Source organism: Danaus plexippus (genome assembly GCF_018135715.1).
Source record: "Danaus plexippus chromosome 9 unlocalized genomic scaffold, MEX_DaPlex mxdp_26, whole genome shotgun sequence".
Lineage (NCBI taxonomy): Eukaryota > Metazoa > Arthropoda > Insecta > Lepidoptera > Nymphalidae > Danaus > Danaus plexippus.
In genome coordinates, this window is record NW_026869848.1 from 2,953,434 (window position 1) to 2,975,670 (window position 22,237).

The 22,237-nt window shown below is 31.8% G+C and overlaps 1 protein-coding gene across 2 annotated transcripts in view; it reads right to left on the bottom strand.

Annotated features, from left to right (window-relative positions):
• The window catches only part of LOC116767645 (RNA-binding protein Musashi homolog Rbp6), a 318,370-nt gene that overhangs the window by 161,109 nt on the left and 135,024 nt on the right, over window positions 1-22,237 (bottom strand). For both annotated transcript variants that reach the window (XM_032658066.2, XM_032658067.2), the window contains exons 4-5: window positions 19,669-19,753; window positions 9,033-9,074 (exon numbers count right to left, since the gene is read on the bottom strand). In XM_032658066.2, the coding sequence (XP_032513957.1) occupies window positions 9,033-9,074; window positions 19,669-19,753 (127 nt within the window). The remainder of the gene's footprint in view (window positions 1-9,032; window positions 9,075-19,668; window positions 19,754-22,237) is intronic.

Here is a 22,237-nt window from a genome sequence, read left to right on the forward strand (position 1 = left end):
ACGACAATCGTATCCCCTATTTCGCCTTGAAATCTTCATTCCCCACAGAGATATGTTATGCTTTTTTGTAACCTGTTACAAATGAAATTTTCCTATTCTGCCAATTAAAGTGCAGCGATTTTATTAAATTTTGTGATTCGGTCTCTAGAGTGAAAAGGGAGTGTGACACAATTTTTTGTAAAAAAGATAAAATATAAAAAAATCTAGGAAATAAAAGGTATTTTGTGTTAAGTAAGTATTTATATAACTTATTCTTGAAAACGTTCCTTAACTTTATAAATGTCAGGAGTAGCTTCCCGTAAAAGTAAAAGGCGTATGCTATCTCATGCAAATTACGGTAGATTTATCATAAAACGTCTCCGTAATTGAGACGTGAGGAGATATACTGGCAGCGATTAAAGCCACTCTGAAGAAAAAAGGTAATTAAAGGCATAAACTGGAGAAGTTAAGTCACGGAAGATGAATCCACTCTCCAAGAATGTGCGATGGCAAAGTCAGCGATGCTCCCGCGTGCGTACTGACTTAAGACTCGCACGACACGTAAAGGGCGGGAAGCAATATCATAGACAACAGAGGGAACATTCGCCAACGCTATTGCACTCGAAAGCTTGCAAAGCTTTAACAATACACTTATTTGATTTAAGTCGGGTATGTTTCGTCTTTATTACTTAGAGGTTCTAAATTGACTGGTTTAACTAAATCCAAATATTTTAATAAAGTGAGTTGATAGAATGGTGACATAAAATATAGGAAATTAATTCCTATTTTAGTATAGTTTCAGCATAGAAAAGCATCTTTAATTTTCACCGATACCTTTTCATTACCTATATTGAAAGACATAAAGACGACTTCCTCCTAATAATTAGTAACCAGCATAGATAATAATAGTCAAACTAATAACCGTTATTTGATATAGTGGCAAATATCTTGAAACAATTATAATTTCTACTTATTATAATAATAAAAATTTTCCAGGTGTTATAAATTGAGTGTTAATAATATAAGAATAAATTAGTTATTATAATAATAAATTAAGTGAAATGTATGTTTGTAGTAAATTTCTAAATTAGCTAGCGTTAGTTACGTGATATTAAGTAAAAACAAACTTTTTTTTTTTCAGTCCGATGGGGGAATTGTTATACCAATTTTAATAGGATTTACAATGTATGGTGGAAGTTTTTTTTGAGACTATATAGTTTAAGCGAAATGCAGAACAGAAGCCAGTATTGGGTATTAATTCTAATGTCTCGAACTTAAGAGTGTAAAATTGTACAAATTATTAAATCATTCCTGGGCAAAAAGTTTAAACAATTTTGTTTAGACAATCTGTTTCTCGCCAAATCTTAAAGGCTTTAGCTGAATCGGGTTAAAAATTATCAAAAACGCAACACTTTCCTGTTCGCGCCATTGACATAAAAGTATTCTTCCTTGAAATCTTAATTCCTTATTGATCTTAGATAATTAAATGAAAAATAAAAAATGTACCGACACGAAAATGATTCGTATCTGTAACCTCCGCGATGTCGCGTTTCAGTTGGTTTAATAAATAAGCTATTGTGCAATTCCGAACGTGGCATGTTCCATGTTACTCGAGTCGATGAATTTTTAATTCTATATATTATAATTAAAATTTTAATTTAAGTATAAACTCAAATTGCTTTATTGTTAAAAACATAATAACACGATCTTATACTGATCTGTTTAGGTTAAACTTCATTGCGAATTTAATATTTCGTGCATTTTTAGGTTTTAGTATCTCGTTTAAAATTTATTACGAACTCCTCAATAAAAGTATACATATCTACACTATATTAAGATATTATTTAATGTGACAAATGTAAATATCCAATTTATTGATTGTATAACCTAAATAAAATAAAAATAATTAAATCTTTTCGACTCAAAGAAAAACGTTCAATTGATGAAGTTGTTTAAATAATAATGTCAATATGATAGTGCGTCATGTGTCATTTCTAGCTGGTGAGCTAGTAACTTGTAAGCCGACCCATCACACGATGACACCCCATTAACCCAAGCTGCCTTCCACAACAATTTTCCAGACATACTATCTGAGGGTATCGAGGGTATATACAGCCGTTTATGGAAGATTTTTATTATATACACAACGTGTTGAAAATTTTACTGTAGACTAAAGACATTATTAAAGAAAACTCCATTTAGATATCAAGTCATAACGACGTCGTATAGATATGAACGTAAATAAAAATATGAAAATAAAGACAGAATTTCTTTATTTTTAACGCGTCACTGTGTGCCAATTTTAGCATTAATAAAATGACAAAACCTGACCCGCAGTCCGACCATCCATCACGGTCAGCGTCAAGTGTTGTCCGTGCGATTAAAAAAACTGTACGTAACCGATACGGCCCCGCGCAGGGAAAGTATTTTGGGCCGGTAAATGTTCTAGGAGCGTGATTAAATATTAAATTCGCGGTCAGGAATTTCGACCTGGAAAACGGTTTCGTCCTATCCTCGCTTCAAACCCGTGCCACATCCGTTCTGTAAACAAATATGTAATTTTTATTACAGGTAATTACAACTGGTTGATTGCAGTACCCTTTGTCGGAAATAATATTTAATGTTTGCATACTAAATTGGAATCCTTGAGTGAGCTTTGTTTAAATACTCGTTCTACTAATATATTGTGCTTTTTATCAAACTAGTTAAGAATAAATAATAAGTTGTGGTTTAATTGAATCATTAAAATGTTGTAACTAGAAATAACGGCTTATCTTAAGTGTGTAGCTAGTTACCAAAAAAAATAATATAAAATGCATAGAATTAGATAGTTGTAGTATCTAAAGAGTAATTTGAAGGGGCTTAGTTAAAACCAGCGCAAATAAGACAAACAAGGGATGACGAAGTTGAAGGAACATTGTGTGTGAACGTGATAACGCTAATGATTGATATACTCATACGTCTCTGTTCAAACTAATGACAGGGCGAGGGTGTTGACTTTCAAGTTATTAATTAATATTGCTATTATTTTAGCAAATTATACGTTCCGTGACATATGGGACACAGCGACGGACGCAATGTTACAAGTGCCGTAATGAGACTTTGAAAGAGACAATTACATATCAATGTTGTGTTATGTCGTATAAACTTTCCTGGAATAGGTATGAATTTAAATTTAGATAAATAGATTTAAAGCTACATTCTATTTTTTCAGTCCGGTAAATGTACCGTTAACTACAATGGTAGTTCGTTTGAAAACATGCCTCCATTTATCTGAAATTTCAAAATGTTGTGATTACAAATCAGTTAAATACTCTATAATTCTTTCAATAAATTTATGCAATTAAATTTCATTGTATATAACTTATAAATGTACGTATTTTGGAAAGCAATTACAATGGAACAGAAACTAAAACTGAAACAGGGTTACTTAATTCGACCGTCAATGCATTGCAAGAGGACACGAGGGAATAACTTCTGTGCAGTTTGATTCAAATCTATTTTAATTTCTCCTCAATTCTATTTCTAAATTGCAGCACTTTTGCCGTTCAGAATACTGGTAAAGGTAATTTTAGACATTTGACCGAAATATTTTATTTCGTTTTAATATCCGTAAGATATCGATTGATAAACTTTAGCCTAAGTTGGATCCCCAGTGGGGTGACCAGATATCTTTCACTGCTGGGGGCACTTTTACAATCTTTACGTACATCTGAGATCACGACAACTCATCCATCTAAGAAGATGGATATTATCTAAACAAGTTTCCAGTCAACCATTAACAAATTTAGTAAACATGATATTTCTTATTTAATGCTAGCTGTTCGTGTTTTAAGCGTTTATATATGCAGTTAGATACCTACTAGTTGCTGAAAAGCAAAATTTTTGTTTTCTTTTTAAATATTCAACTCAAGATGAATAAAAATATATTCATCCTATCGAAACCTTTGAGTCGAGATATTAATAAAAAAGTATAAAATTTTTTGTCCAATGTTTCAAGTATTCCCATAACCTGAAAGTGGCAAAAATAAGGCGCAACTTCAGAGTTGTTCGGAATTATTAAAATAGTTAGGGTCACACAATAACCTTATATAACGAAAGTAATAAAGCAATTGTTGACATAAAGTATGTTAAACTTCATAAATTAATCAAAAGATGAGGAGGTTCCAAGATAGAATGCAATCTCCCTTAAGTTCCTGTCTAAGGCTTTATCTTGAAACAAATGAATTTTAAATAAACCTACAGGTAATTTTTACAAAACTAATAATTCCACATTACTATAAATTTATATAAGTAAAGAATAAAATTAAACTATAGTTTTGATGTAATTTAAGAAAGAAATTACAATTTAAAATGAATAAAATCATGTAAGAGCTGCATTAGTTCGCGATATCCTAAGTTAAAATAAAACTTTGCATGTACAAGTATTGGAAGCAGCTGCGATCCTTACACATTTTTCTTTAGCTGATTACACAACTTTAGCGCTATCGAAGTGGGAAATCATCTAAAATGCTGCTTTATAATGAAGGTAGAGAAATAATGGAACAGATGTAGCTAGTGACTTATGAGTGGGACGGAGCTCATAACTAGCGTCCAGTAGAACATAAGTCCCGCGAGCGCAGAGTGAAGCTGCAGCCGACGGTGTTCGCATTATTCACGGCTATGTTATATATTGTATTTTACCTTAAATTAACGACGTACTATTGGACTTTGGCTTCGACTATCGCTTGTGATCTTAAAACTTAATACTTGTCCAAATTAATCACTTCTGTTAAATTCAAGGAAGTTTATTAAGGGTGTATAGTGAAAAAAAATCCTTTAGAAATATTACGTTTTTGCAGGATTTATTTCTGTCATCTAACCAGAGTAATCAATTCAAATCGTGACCAGCTTATTGATGTATAAAATATGAATGTAGTTGCAAATAAAATTTGTCAACTGTTTTTGGACAGGAACTTTTGTACATTACAGAAAAATAGGTTATATTTTTAGAGGCGTGTTGAAGGTTATAAAACTACAATAAAAAAACGTCGAGTGCTATTTCGTGTAACCAGACATTTGAATCACCTATTACGCTAGGCGCTGCCCTATAAAAAGCCTACAATTTCATTAAATCCACCCTAAATAGTTACAAAGAACTTTGTTATTTGGCTGTCAGTCAGCCTTTAAATCCCGACAACAAAGTTAAAACGAAGTAATTAAAAAAGAAAACACAAAATACTTACAAAGTCGGAAGCCGGGCTCTCTTTCACTTAAATTACTTGCGATTACACCGACAAAACGTTTAATGAAACACGTTAAATCGCGCCAAGTGAGTCCGCCGCCATACTATGCTACATCCAACGTACTTACCGCCCGTGGTAGGTGGTTTTTACTCAAATATCTTACCAGTAAGGAGAGTTGGAACTACTTCTCCAAAGTCCATTAAGGAATATAAACTCACGCCGCGGTGATTACAAATGCTTCCGATTTCGGCGACCGTTTCGGGGTCGATTAGAGCTTTTTAATTGAATTCTCGACTAAACTTTGAAAGACATAATTTTTAAATTAAGTGCTGTTTCTTTATTTTTACGTGTGTGAAAAAGTCCTTTTTCATTAAAAAAATATTATTAAAAAAATTGTTTAAATAATTTTATTTTGCCTTTGGAAACAAAATTGAATACCTTTTTATTTACAATATTTTCATTTCTTAATAATAATTAAATTTGTATAAAATTTAAGAATCTATTAATTGCTCCCTGCAGATTATCTCGGGCCTTAAATTTTATTATTTGTTTCTTGTAATATGTAAATACTTTCTTAAAAAGCCAACTTATATTATGGTATTAAGTTAAAATATTCACCCGCAGACCAAATTTTTTGCCATCACAAAAAATATAAAGCTCTATTCGCATATTTTTTAAATTCTTAATATTTAGAGTTACTCACTGTAAACATTTTTTTTACATACAACCTTGTCATTTCAACGCTCTATAACACTAAAACAACACATACAACATAAATTTCATCTTCCCAGTTAATGGAATAATATATAATTTCTACAATTGTTTATGGGTAATCGAATCTTTCAAGAATATTAAAAGTATAAAATAAGCCATACAACCATTTTATATAAATACGCGAGGCAAGGAAGTGCTTCGTCTGCGTTTCACGTCTGTACGGAAACCGCGTCAATTAACTTGGCCGCGGTGACATATTAGTCTTTGTTCTCTCGATCTCATCTGCTGAATTTATACTTATTCTATGATTTTTTTAATTGAATGTTAATTTGTAATAAATTTGTGGCAAGCTTTAATCCCTCATTAGTTTTATGTAGCAATATCTATATTATCTAACGAATCAAGGATTGTCGGTTCTAGGCATCGACCAGCCAGTGTAATTAGACAATTACGATAACATATATTTGCAAAGTCAATGTTGTATGTTGTAATATTGCACATTACCCAGAAAATAAATAGTTACATAGTCACATTTAGTTAGCTATATCTATTCAATATTGTATCCGAACACCGTATATGAAACTTATTTGAAATACATATCTTTTACCGGTAATAAATACGGAGTTCAGTAAAGTCGAATTTATTTTGCAAAAATCAATTTAATGTTCAATTTTCCATCAGATGTCGAACAATTAAAGTCTCCTATCGATCCTAAATTAAATAGATCCAGTGCGAAAATAAAAAGTTTAGTGGCTGTCAATGTCAAACAAAGAAGATGAAAAAAGTTTTTTCTCTCAATTCCGTTTTCTTTCACAGTCTCTAAAAGTTTTCAAAATAAGAGGTTTTCGCGAGAGTCTCAATTATCGATAAAGACGATATTAAAAATTCGTTTGTTTTGTTCTTAGCGCGCGCCTCGAGAGCAGTGGTCCCCTTTTTTCTATTGTTTGCGTAAGAAGGCAACCAAAAGCGGCGGCTAACGATAATCAGAAATTTGAATTTCGGTCTGCAGCTAGTGACGGAATCATCCGATTTTGCGCCTCGTTTATCATCGCTTATAATTAGGCAGAGTGTAATTATTTTGCTTCTTAAAAATGCTGTTTATTTTATCTGACAGTAGGTACACAACTTTTGCGAAACTTTGAATTTATTTTAATTCCAACGCAATTTAACTTCTGCGAGGAGTCTGGGTAAGTTCGGGCGGTTGACGAGGCTGCATCACATTTTACAATCGATAGACTCTTCGTTATCATCGGACAATCTATAGAACGTCTAAATTTCCATACACAGTTGGTAATACTATGATAAAGGAACATGCTCTAAATTTATTCGTGAACATTATATTGTACCTAACATGTATGAGGCAGTGCTCCCTTAATGTATTCATGTAATTCGCATAGCCGGCATCCCCTTTGACCGGCCACGCAACACCGCATGGGCTGCCTGGATAGAGTAATATAACGTCATGTTTTAAAACCATCCATCACGTTTAATGTCCATATAAAAGAAGTAGCTTACATGCCCTCTTTCTAACGTTTATATAAATCTTCGAATAATTTTACAAAATTTGTATTCATTTCGGACCATTTAGGCTAATTACTGTTTTCTATTTCATAAATGCAATCATTAATAATTTTTTGGATTGGAGTGATTCAAATAACTTCCTTATTTTCAAATTTGTAATGAACTGCCATCAACGCTCAAGCTATGAAATTTGAAAAACTTTTCAGCAATCAAATTTAAATAACCCACTTTATTGTTCCAAAATTATTATTAATTGACTGCACTCAAAGTCAAAAATACAAAACCCGTTTTCGTACCAAACTTTGGACGAATAAAAACCCTGGCATCATGCTACTTAATGCAAAAAACTATCTAGCGAGGGGCGTCTGGAACCAATTTACATTAAATGCGGCCGGCTCTTCTAGTGATACCTCACATTTGCTTAAATCTACAAAGCCAGATTATGCTCAGAACTACCCACATTTTTACCAGAGCGATAGAATCAAAATGATTATTCTTTTATGAAAAAAAAAAAAAACTTTGTGATATGAACAATAAGTGTGATTTACATTATTCAAACATAAATTTTACATATTTATAAAGGAATCATATACTTTATATCTGCCGCTTAGCCCCTTAAATTCATTATGATGTAGGAAATCCTTCAAAATAGGATTGTCTGGGGCGGAAATTGTACACTTCGTCTAGGAAACGCACGAATTTAGCTTTAAATACGCTTGAATTTTTCCGGGCATTATTTCCTTAAATTCGACTACACTTAAATTGCTTCTATCACTGTTTCTTAAATGTATATATAAAATTTAATAAATAATCATATTCTTTTCTTGATAATTTATCAAAATAAAACTTAATTGAATTAGTTAAGTATAAAATTGTATTAAAGAGAGTAATAAAAATATTTCTACTAAATACACTAGAAAGATTAATCTCGTACTCGAGAAGTCTTATGGTTTATATCAAACTTTGTCTTTATTTTCTTTCATACATTCATTTTATTCCTTGCAGAACTATCCAGCTTTCCTTAAACTTTAAAATACTAGTACTTTCTAGTCAAAAAGTCTGAGAATCCATTTTTAAACTTATCATGTCTAATGTTTTTATACAATTGAGAGAATTTTTAGTGCTAAGAATTATTTTATAGTAATTGTGTAAAATTCAAAAACATATATTTTAACTTAAATTTCTAAATACATTAATTATAATATAATTGAAATTATGTTATGTGTATTTTAAATTATAATATTTAGATTTATTATGGAAATGAATTGAATATGGTGTAACAAGATTCAATCAGAGCTGGAGTACGGTCTGAGGATCATAGGGCGTTCACTAAATTATTAGCCCTTACTTATTTATGCATCATGAGCCAACATCTTAATAGCGAGCGAGAGTTATGTCCAGCCTAAAATAATATTTTGTGTAAATGTTTGAAAATAAACAAGAACCGCCCAACCACGATGTTTTACAGTCATGATATGTCGTAAGTTGAATGTACGGGGTCGCTGCCGCAATATAATATTTGAATGATAGCAATAAAGTAAAGTTAAATTTTCAGTAAATGTTTCGTAGAAGTTTGATTTGTTGAAAACTTACCTTTGGATGTGCTCTTCTAGGAAAGGCCACTTTGGGGTCAATCTGAAAAAAAACAACAATTAAATATTTGCTATTAAGGGAGTTCGGGGTGTTAAATTAAATATTATTCTCTAAATCTTTTTATGATATTAGTAAGACAAACACATACGCTTTCAAGGTATTAAATAAAATTCAAGCACCTTAGAACAGGCTAATTATTTTAGTGTGCTAGGAAAAAATCATTAGTCTTTACAGTCCCAATTAATCATGGCCGCGTCATGAAAGGGAAAGAACGCAATAAATTCACATCGTCAGGAGGGCTTCACTGTCCATTTCTAGGTATCTCAAGAAATCACTAACCAAGTAGAGTAAAGGAATATTTAATCAATTTCAAGTCTTAAGATAATTTAGTTTTATTAAAGACTCTCCAATTTAATGAATCTACCTTTCAAATTTTAATAATTGGATGAAATAATTGTCATTTTATTTCATTATACTTTATAAGTGACGTGTTTGATTAGGATTACAACATACAAATAACCATATGCTTTATTTCCCTGCTATGCGGTTGTACAATTGGAACCCCGAAATCCAACAAAAAGTATCGGACTGAAAATCCTACGCCGTGGTCCTGTCAGTCTATTCCGCGTCTTTTTCATGTAACCGAGCTCCACTATTTCATACGTCGCACTGGCACTGTTTAAGCCCTCAGATTTTCTCCGGCAACGAGCGCTCCCTGTTTTCTTTTTTCTCGTATCTCGACGCGCCGCTGACCGTTATAAACGCAAAATATAAACCCAAAGAAGCTACCTTTGACATTTTTAGAGGTAAAACGTTTCATTTCCACTCGTGATGGCCATTTTGTCGACCAGTCTCTAAATTCTTTTGGGTTTTTTGTAATACTTAATGTACGGTTAAAATGTATTGTAAGAGAGCAGGTCAGTTCCTTGTTTTCTGTCGGAATACGATTAAGTACAAATGTCTCAAATAAAATGGAGATTACTTTCTGGTATTAAAATGTTAAAAATATATATATGTATGTTGTTTTTTTTTATTATACCGTAACAAAATCATATTTTGTGTAACATCAATTTTGAAAAATTATTGTATGCTCTGATATTTTGTACAAAGTAGTGAACCTAATGTTTATCTTCGTCTTCCTGGCGTCTCATAACATCTTTGCTTCTGCATCATCCCAAAATACTAAATTATATATATACAGTTCTTGGCTTGTGTAGTTTTGAAGACTTATGTAAAATCATTTTTGCATCGCGTATCAACACCGAGCAACAAAAGGGAGATTAACCATGGAATTAAAAGGACATTTCGGGAATATTATTTAAAATAATAATAAACCTTTTTTTAATAAGCTTACGATCACTATAAATATAAAATAAAAATACATCAGTAATATTTTTTTTGTTTAAGAAATATAAACATTTTAAATCTACCTCCCTGGATAAAATTTACACAAATCAAAACTGTTATGTAAAAATTTATAAAATGGAAGTTAGATTAATTTATATATTCCATCCTTTTGAAAGCAGTTTATCATGTTTTCTTAAATGATTTTACAATCTGTAGGCATAACGTCTACATAATTACAAACCAAGCGTGAGAGAATAATTTAAAAGATTTAGCCCAGGAGGACTGCATTATTACAATATCAGAGAAACGGCTTTACATCGTCATTCATACATTCTTAATTATTTAATTATCTTTTGAGTGCGCCACGAAATAACGCAGCTGCAGAAAATCCAGTATAATTTGATTAAATTGAATTTTCACCCAGGAGAATATTAATTTTTATAAGAAGATATTAATAAGAGGTCAGGATTAATAAAAATGTTACTTGAAAGAATTGTATAGTATTGAGTGACGTAGGCAGGCAATTTTGTTAACGCTGTAAAATGACCACGAAGTATACAAAGCAAGCAGAAAAATCATAAAACCCCAGATGGTGGCGCTAAAGCGATTAAGCGGGTCGATGATAAATTTTAACGAGTTATTTTAATGGAAGCGATGGCAGTCAGTGGCTAGCCGGCAGCCTGTGTCGATAGAAAAATAAAATGAGGCACCGAAAGACCGCTTCATTCGTGATTCCAAGCATTTTTATTTAAAGATACTTTAAGAAGTTTTGATGATAACGACTTTCACATTAAACAATTTAATCTGTCTGTGGCAAGACGTTGGATTTTCTACTTTGTAAAGAAAATGTAAACCTTTTTCTACAATTTATATAAACTACGTAGGTATATGTGTATATATACATATGTATCTATATCACTTTATAAATAAGTTTTATCTCAAAAATTCATTAATAGACAAAATTAAAGTAATAGTTTAGTTTAAGTTTTGTTACATTCCAAAACCATGCAGCATAAAAAACGGTTTCATTAAGAATCAAAAGAATTCAAAATGACATAAAATCGTGTTTTCTCAATGAAGTAATATATTTCGAAATAAAAATTCACTAAATGTACCTTTTATTTCATTTTCCCATATATAAAAACTTTTCCAAAAACCTCAGCCACGCAAAATTGACAGAGAAACATCGATATCATACGAATGTGACATTTTGATATGGGACCATTTGCGTGATTACAATCGACGCAGTGGCGCACCCTCCTTAGCCGACCTCCCCTTCCTACAACTTCCCTTGCGATAAAGATTGACATCGTTGCTTTTAAGTTTCAAATTATCCTAAGTCAAATATCTTAGAACAACCGAAAACATGCCTTCACTCTCGACGTTAGAATCTGATTTCATTAGAAGACTTGGTAAAATTTTAGCGTGTCATCGCAAGAAAAGATTGCAGGAGAAAGCACATTAGTGGGATATCACTGCTGGTTGAAAAAGAGCATGTCGCTTTATGTACTCGCATGATGGCTTCGACGTAAAGTCGATTACGGTGAATTTTATATTAAGTAAACAGTCAATAAGGTCTTCTATAGTTTCAAGTTTCGTTCGCTATATACTGAGCTTAATATTGTCGATTTCTACTACAATTCAATGCTATTATAAGTTGATTCAATGCTATTATAAGAGTTCAATATAAGTTGATGCTCTTAAGACTAATTAAAGTCAATCTTTTAAATAGGTGTTAATAATTAAATATTTAAGAATTATATAAATTTAAACCAGAACTCTATAAGAATATATAAATTAAGAAAATATAATATTTAAGTGAAACCTGAAGAACTACTTTTTAGGTATCAGTTCAATGTAAAATAACAAACATATTTTTAAATAACTCAAGTCAAACTTTGGGTGACAAAGTATTTGTATCTAGTGATTTGCATTTGTATTCATTGTGGAATCTAAATATTTCCTTAACAAATATCTTATTGAGTATAGCTCCGAACAGACTAAAGAGTATAAAATTTCAATATCAGTATGAAGACGGGCGGTCACCTCAGGATATGTGGGAAAACGATAATGCCCATTGTAACAGTGAGTAGGATTACTATCTGAGCTCCCGTGTCGATTCACTTGCACCTAAGCATTCGAACACGGTACAAATGGATACAATGATCTTCTACTGATACCCTGTATGGACGCAACTTGATCCTAGCATGCTCTATATAACTGAAGTAACCGATAATGGCATTAAAGTTTCCGTTCCTATATCATGTTGTTTGATATTTATACCTGAAACATTATATATATTTTCTGAGCGTAGTCTATAATTGTTGTAATATTCATCAATCATTATTGTTTGTAAAAAGTGAAAAATAAAAAATATTTAGTTTCTTTTAAGAAAGAACAACCTGTTATATGTAATAAATATTAACAATATTCATACGCAGAAGAAACAAAGACAAGAAAGGTAACTTGTATTAAGCTAATTTTTCAGACTTTATTTAGGTGCGAAGACGGGATTGTTGGATCCCTAGTCCATTAAAAGATCGCCGCAACATTTGCTGTTCAGCCATCGCTGAGATTTCTAGCTCTCTAACTCCTAATTGGAACGAATTTGGCTGCAGGTGCAATACTTGAGTTGGCTCAAGATTAGGGCGGACTATTTGGAGCATATTTCTAGGCTATTTCATTTGAAATAGTTGATGTGGAACGCGACTTGCGACCCCTTACCATTTCAATCCCACTGTCACCCTTGCGCTTAAACTAACTGGAGCTAAATTTAGAACAATATTTACCCTCCACTGTTGAGATATATGGTATTACACAATTTAGACAGTCTAAGTATTAAGAGTATATATTCCTATAACAGTCGTCAATGTCTGTAATTTAATGAAATTTTAACCAGAGCATTAAAACTGATATGCGGATCGTCATGAATCTCTAGTTTTTATAAAATTTTATTACTTTTTACTATTCACCTAAGTTTATAAAAAATAATTACGAATGAAAATAATTTTTATTTTATTCTAGCAATTTTTTTTTTTATTTTATTAATGTTTTTCTGAAACCTGTATAAATAAAAAAAGCATGGGGTCGACTTTTGATGACAAAAAAACTAAATACAGTAAAACTAAAATATTTAATTGCTATAGCTTTGAGTCATTCAATAAAGAAATATGCAAACAAACTGCGACACGATCGGAAAACACTTGACACAGATTGTTTATAAAGTAGGGTTTGCTTTTATGCCCGCGGAGACATGCCGTAATGAAACCTCGCTAGGGAGGCTTCACAAACGTCATTACTGGGACGCACATAAATATGCATGGCAGGTAACGCACATTTTCATGCGACGTCCCAAGAATTTTATCACTCGTTTAATTCTTCCCAAAAAATTAGTTTCCAGACTGTAACACGAGAAGTAGGATAGCGTGGGAACTAAACCGCCTGCCAGTCCGGCCTATCGGACACACCTAAGTGCAATCCCAAGATTTTCCCTTTACTTTTCAAGATATTACTTTCTTCACAATCAGAATGAACGTGAAAGCTCAGAATGGATATATTATCCAATAATATTACGGGCAGGATATAGACTTGAAGCAACGTTAATATTAAAATTTATGCACTCAGAAAATTTCAAAGCAATTTATGCTTTATATTTGTAAAAGAATTTTCTTTTGCAACTGCAAATATAACAGTATTATATTTTAATTATAAACTAATAAACGTTTTGTTATAATAATCTGATACTCTTTTGATCTCTATTAGGCTACGACAAAAAGTTCATATATTTTATCACAACCAATTGACGAACGAAAACGTGTCATACTTAAATAAATAATAATAAGTTTTGATATTACCCTAAATATGATGATCTAATAGATGTTAGAAACATTTATATAACATACTTTATATAAATGTAAATTGTTTGAGAACAATTGACGGGTTAAATTTCATTTCAAGTGTTAAACTTATCATGAAATGCTGAAAACACACAACCAGAAGCAGCTGTAGTAGCACAATGTGGTCCAATGGTCTCATGAGACGAAGATTACGCACTGTCTGCCCACCATAGTCTGAATTTGGCTCGAACTCTAATGACAATGACGCTTTAAGTCTGAGTGTGTTCATTAATATCGTATATCAGGAAAATTGCATTTTCACTAATTATACATGGAAACATTAAAATTGAGTAATAACTTGTTATTTACACTATTGAGTATGCGAACGACAAAAATAATGTATATTATTTTTTTATAATAATTGTTTTGTTCAAGACATAAAAGAATATAATAATTACAAAAATAATAATATTGCATAATTTTAATATATTGTTAAGTTTATAACTATCCAGATTGTTCACAATCTTCATTTAGAGGTTAAAATAGATATTCGACACAGATATTTGCAGTCAAAACAGACTTGGGGAATTTGCGCAGTCTGCGCATGTCACTCCATTGCTGTATTATTTATTAACTCCAACGAGCTTCCGATGCTACTTTATTCCATTGTACAACCATCCCCGCCGGTTTCTGATGTCCGAGCTGTGGAACTTCGCCTCCAACTGACATGACTGCGGGAAACTTTTCGTGCATAGAAAACGCCTGTCAGCCAAACATAAACATGGAGGCGAATTATATTGTTGGTAAAATCACAACTCCCTAAAACTTTATAAAGGATTCAAATTCACTTTAAATGTTGTTGCAATAACTCCAACGGGAATTTCCCTTAACTTGTGTACTCATATAAAAATGGATCCAGCCATGTGCAATTTGTCTACATTTGCAAAGTCAGCGATGTTATTGGGAGACCCCGCGGTAGTAAAGGACTCTATATTAAGCATTCCTGTCTCCCAATCTCTTCAGGTGTGCGCGGGACATATTCTTAACTTCATCTTATTATTTTGGGGGCTCATGCAAAGCATTTGTTTTTCTTCTACGCCTTCTAATATACATATAACCCACATTGTTACATAGCTTACATTTTACTTCCATACAATATATGCCTGTAATCTATTTAGTTACTTATAAAAACATCCGAATAATAATGATAGCCTTCAGTTATCTCACTGCTCCATAAGAGCTCGTTTTAGCTTTGCTTTGTACCGTCCATCATTAATGAACTCGTTATGACGTTAATTGTTGCCACAATCGGCCGAGGCGCAACATTAAAACAACATTAAAAATGTACGTATAGCATTTAAAGATTCCCATTTCGCGGTAGTCGCGTGCGGGCGATTTACGAAAGCTACTGGCCCCGTGCCCGTTAAAGCAGATTACGAACGAAAAAAATCAACAGCTCTTGGCGTTATGAGTTAATTTTGGAAGAATAACGGGAGCGTCGGTTAGTGTTTCCCTTTATTTGGTGTTTCGGCTGGTCGGTTTGTTTAAACGGGTAATCCCGTGCAAAAACACGTCGACTCTACATTATGTAGTAGCACCACAAATGTGTGTTGTTTGCTTTGTTCCAAAGACTTAATTGTCAGGCGATAAAAATCACTTAGTGTTTTCGTTATAATCTCAGATTTTAACCACTAACTACTAACTATTCAAATAACTTAGTGAGAAACAAATTAGATGAGTCGTAACCAACAATGTATTTGTGATCTTTAAAGTTCGAAGTTTTCAAAAGTTTTTTAGTTCTTATAATGTAAATTGAGTATCTCTTTTATTCTACCATGATGCTCGGCATAACATTCGACTTCAAGTATATGGAATTGACACATCATTAATACACGGTTTTTGCCTAGGTTCTAATTTTGAAATCATAATTCTATACTTATTTAAGTCCTTCAGTGAGTTTTAAATAAACATTAACTCATATTGGAATCGATCAAAAGAGGAAAATACTTTTCTTGACAACCAAGCATCATAACAATATCCTAAAACCCTATCTTGAGGCTGGGTTAGCCAATTATTGAAATAAGATGAAATATGCTTTTGTAAAATCTATCCAATACCATTCTAAAAAAATATATTTTATCCACCGCAGAAGTTCATAATTATAAAATAATATATTTTTATATATCTTTTATTTTGAACTGTAGTCTTGTATTTTTTCTATTTCAAGTATACAATAGCAGGAACTTTCAACAAAGTAGATTTTAAATTATTCAACTTCGCCGATAAGTGAAAAAAATTAAGGCGTCTGCGTAGTAAACGCGCTCGGTCTCAGACGTGTTTACAAGTTATGCAGTAATTCAAATGGCGTACAGCAAATTTATGCAGCTGCACGGTAACATACTTCAATGGGTGCATTGAAAAGCATTTTATTTCCATGGGCGACGGCGACTACCTATCTCATATTTTCGAATTCTGGCGCTGAACGTGTTAGGCGGCAATATGAATTTATGATCATGGCAAATTAAATGCGTTAAAGTCGAACGTGATTCGGCGAAATACGCATCGGAATTTAATTAAGCGTTTTTTACACTTGACTGGCCAATGCGGGTTTCACCGCGTGGCTGCGTACTTACGTTATACAGTGCCGCTGTCGCTTTTTTTAATCACACATGTACGTGTAAATATTTAATTTTCATAAGCATTGGACTGTTGGCATTTTCATATTTTTTTCAAGGGAAAGAGCAAATAACAAATCGTTCGTGCGTTATTTGAATCATTCGTAAGGTCTATACTGAGAAAATTTTTATTCGAGTATAATAACAGTCTCATTTTAAGTTAATATTACGTCAAGCTATCGTCAGAGTGAAAATTATTTAATATTTTAAAATAAATCAGGTATACAAATAATTTTTTTTATATTTTTACAAAAAAAAATGTAATACATTAATTTCCATGGGTAAAATATCCTGATAAAAATTAAAAGGTAAATTTCTAACAAGGATTTCTCACACTGAGGATTTATTTCTAACAAAAATTTACATTTTCTCATCGTTAGGTCTCACTAAATGTAATTTAAGAGCCATCTTTCCATATCTATTACACGGATTGTCAAATAAAGTACAATAGAAGGCCTATGAATAACGATATATAGTAAAAAAAATATCTGGTCTTATTAAAAAATAAACACAATCAAACAGTTATATGTAGGTTTCTCCTTATCTTTAACAAACACTAGATTAAATTTTAGCTAAGCATAACTTAATTAATAACGGCGTAACTTTTTCCCAAATCACATTAATATTGAATAAAACAAATCTAGAGAAATAATATTGGTAAATTAATCTAATAGTTATATATATAATTAAATATATACACAAAATCATAAAGAATAACATGAATAATTTTTAACAATGCCAATACGAAACCACGTAAAAATATCGAAAGTTTTCAACGTAGAGGGAAATTTTAATTTTTCGTAAAATTCCGTCGCTACATATTTTAAAAGTCGACATGATTTATTGATGTCTGATCGTAAACGCCTTTTAGCTGAGATGTTAGGTATTTGTGTCACATTCAGGATGCGTCAATGCTCTTTTATCGTCCTATCTAATATCGTTTCTATTACGCTATTGCTTCAGGATAAAATGAAATAACGACCTATTTTGTCCAAATAGCCACTTTAACGTGCTTAGAACTTTATGGTTTTTAAATTACAGATATAAATCACTAAATATATTTTATACACTATTTTTAATGTTGAACTACATTTTAATAAATATATTAGATTTCATATTTTTTTAAACTTTTATCATTAAGATATTCTTTAATGCGATATCGCTACGCAGTCACTATTTTTCTTTTGCTTTATTTATACAAGTTTGAGTAAATAAAAGTTATGCGATAACTTAGGTGTATCGGCTAGGAGCGATTTCCAGTCGATGTATGTTGGAACAAAGTTGATAGAACTTCCAGTATTTCTTAATAAAATATAAATGGGAAAAGTTTACTAATATTTGAAAGGTGGATTATGTTCAGATAGCTATAATGAAATGAAGTACATCTACTGTTATTATGATCGACCGGTTTTCTTTTCCGAATGTAGTATTTCAAATGACTGTTTCATCTGAGATAAGTTGTAAAATAATAAAGTATTCTAAACAAAATAAAGGCTTACAGACTTTATTGGTTATTTAAATAAATAAAGATCTTAATAATTTAAATAAGTTGATAGGTACATTGTATCGTGGTCCTTTCAAACACATAATATGACGAAAATATTACACTCAATGAGAAAATATAGCTACTTTCAGCGCCCGTTTTATGTAAAGTGGAAACTCTCCTGGTCGATTTGCGGGGCTTCGACTAATCTTCCACCAGTAGACTTCAGTTTAATCAAAGTAAACAACGACAGCTCTGTAATTAGTCTAGATTATTTACCCAAGACTTTCTTTATCAAATAATTAAAGTGGACTTTAAGATTTCACGTATTACAATTTTCATTATTTATGTGTTGGTCAAATGCTTATAAAAGTGATAATATTCACGACAGTTGACCATTCACGAGTACGGCAATATATTTGAAACTAAGATAAATGGACAGTGAATTCAATAAAATAAAGCATCAGCCGGTGCAATAAATTGACCATTTCAAATTGCTCTTGATTAATTTTAAACGCCAGATAGACACAAAATGTCAGGTTCTATACATACTACACCCACTTTTGTAATTAAGCTGGAGTTAAAAATAAATACACAAAGGAATATATGGCAATGCAACAAATTAAAAAAAACTTAACATTCTTTTAATTTTAGGAGTGTATAAGTTTATCCACCTATATTTAAAAAAAAGTATATCTGTGTATTTGTTCGTTTGAAGACGATTCATGCAAACAACGATTCGATTAAGATGTAATTTTGTCTCCACTAGTATATTTCTATCATTGAAACAATATGTACATTCTGCAGCAAGCTCCAGTTAAACATTTGTAAGAAGTAAATCTTAATAAAATAAAAAAAAATGTATAAAGTCGTCATGATTTGAAAGTTTATGACCGTAGCAGAAGACACTCGCCGGAGGACAGTGAATTTATGTCACTATGAATGTGACAATAAACTCTCTAGAAATCAGAAACTAACTCCCTTAAGTCATAACGCTTAGAAAATCACGGCGTGCTCTTGGAGGCCTTTAATTTTATATGACTGGTTTAGAAAATTAACTTCTATTACGGAAGCCTCAGCAACTCAGCGACAGCTAGGATTGGTAGGGTTTATATTAAATATGATTTTTATCATAATAATTTCAATTTTAAAACTACGGTTTGTCTAAAATATTTAAAATCTAATTTCCTTTACTTGCGAAGTTAAAATTCAATTTTAGTCTTTATATAGAGAACCAAAACTTGTATTACCTTGCTCAAAGATGTTAAACGAAACAAGATATGAAAACTTCTTACCTTTTTACCATCTAATTCGTGTGTTGGTTGCGCTAAAACTTTGTCTACGCTAGCGGGATCGCCGAATGTGATAAACCCAAAGCCCCTGCAACAAAAGATAAAATGATATACAAAGCAATCATTATGAAATTAATTTTCTGGCGTTTGTTGTATACTTCAATTGAAACCAAATAAATCATTTTTAAACATTATAAATTCAAATCCAAATATATATTATATATATATATTAGATTGCAAAAAATAATTTTTTTTTACACTTACTGTATGGATAGTTAAAATTCTATATATCTATTACTATATAAGGAAAACTATTTCGTTAAGTAATAGGAACCCAGTGTCGACTGTTCAAATGGATGAATGTTTTATTTAAATTCAACACTCTTTAATTATACTGTTACTTTGTTTGTACTTTCTTTATTTATTTTAAATATAAAGCAATTCGTGCTATCTCATAACAAAGTAGTTGTCCTTTAAAGCGTTTTTTATATAAAAGACGTATCAAGTCTTCATAAGCTTAAAAAATGAATGCTGGCATCAAAGTAAAACTTTAAACAAGTAAATTGAATAATAACAGCGATTTTCAGTAAGTCGACGTCGGCCACGAGCGCTGGGGCGATAAATAATAAAAAGCCTTCTCCACTTTAGGACTTGCAAAAATCACAATTTATAGAGCATTTTAATTTCACTTAGCCGATCCATATTTTACATGTGGTGGCGTGCCCGACCGGGCGCGGGACTCATATTAATACTAAATTGAAATTGTAAAAATGGAAATACAATTTTCTCGTTGTACCTCATCTTCCCGCCCAGTCTTGCTGTGAGCTGTCGGCGCAGTAAAAAATGTTATCGTAACACAATTTTCAATTATTTAAGAATTTTAAAAAGGTTGCGAGAAATGATAAAATTGGTAATCTGTATAATTCGTCCATTATTTATTTCTTAATTCTCACACTGGAACTGAACACAATTCTATTCTTGAAGTTCTGTTTCCTTTTCGGTTTATTTACATAAGGCACGATCAAAGGCAGTAAATAAAATCTCGTAACGGTATTAAAGCTATCTGCGTCTTTATAAGATTCATGGCTTAATACACCCTAGTACTTGAGAAGAACATGCTGTAAGGGCGCTTGTACGTGAAAATTGAAAATAACGAGGGCCCCCGTTCACGCTGACACTAATAATCGACCCGCGGCATCCTTTCGCTTATTCATATTTTCACCAATCACTCATACAAGGACTTTTCAACTCTCACTATATAGAAATGAGAGGTTTTTACTTAATTAAGTTTTATTCCCTCATTTTAGAAGGTAACGTCAAAATTTTATACGACTCATTCATAGTAATCAATCTATATTCGTAATATTTTTTTGTTTTTTATATCCATCCATGAACGTGTATGCGTATGCATATGCGTGCATCATACATAAGTTAATATTAGTTAATCAAAATCTCAACCATATTATAGTAAGATTAACACCAAAATACATAATTATAAAAAAAAATAATATTATGCAATACTGCAGTATTACCATAAAACTAGTATCTAAATGGTTTCAAAATCAAAATATGTACTTAGTTTTGAATACTATTCACATTACATTTCATGATTGAGGCAACGATATATGACTTTCTGCCTATTTTTTGGCCTGAGACCAGTGCGTTTCGTATTAGAATTTGAAAGAGGAAGTATTTCGCTTACGACTTCTGTATAAAAACTTGGAGAACTTCACGTCATTTGGTTTCAAACTTGAGATATAACCAAGGTGTTTTCAAGAGGGGACATGGACATTGTTTTTAGCAATTCGACAGACCAGTTATATTGAAAATCTTATAGAATGCTATTATAATATACCCAATGGTAACACAAATAACAATAATATAAAATATTACAGATTGGAAACGAATCTCTGCAAGGGAAAGGTGTAGGCCTGGACTTGGATAATTGGCAATAAACATTAAAGCATATGAAGTATTGGCATAGTTTCGATAATCTACCTCACTATTATGTTTGGACAAAACTCAAAGAAAATAAATATGGGATGGGGTCGAGGTAAAACCCTAAACCGCAACGTCAGGAACAAATAGCGGTAACTCCCGTATTCATGGCTCATGGCTGCAGCCCCGGGTGGAAACCGATAGCAATTACTGGCAGAATTAATATCACGCCCCAAATGTTGCTCGCGCATTTATACGTATCGAGTGCAATATTGTCTCCTTTATTAGTTGCCGAGACAAATGCTGCCGCCGTAATTCTACCCTCATTTCGTCTTTCGATTGCTATCTTTCTTATTTAATCTTGATGATAATTAATATTTCTTATGGCTGAACGAACTTGACGGATCGCGTCACTATTTTAGCCAGTCCTTTGGTCATTAATACGTGTATAACAATCAATAACCAATAAAAGGTTATATTATTATATATTTATGTCAACCTCTACATTGACGTAATAATATTATATATTAGTTTATATTTTAACAAAGTATCGATCAAAAATATGGAAAAGTATTAAAATTTAACAAGTATAAAGTACCAATATAATTAAGCAATATTTCATAACAGCAGCGCT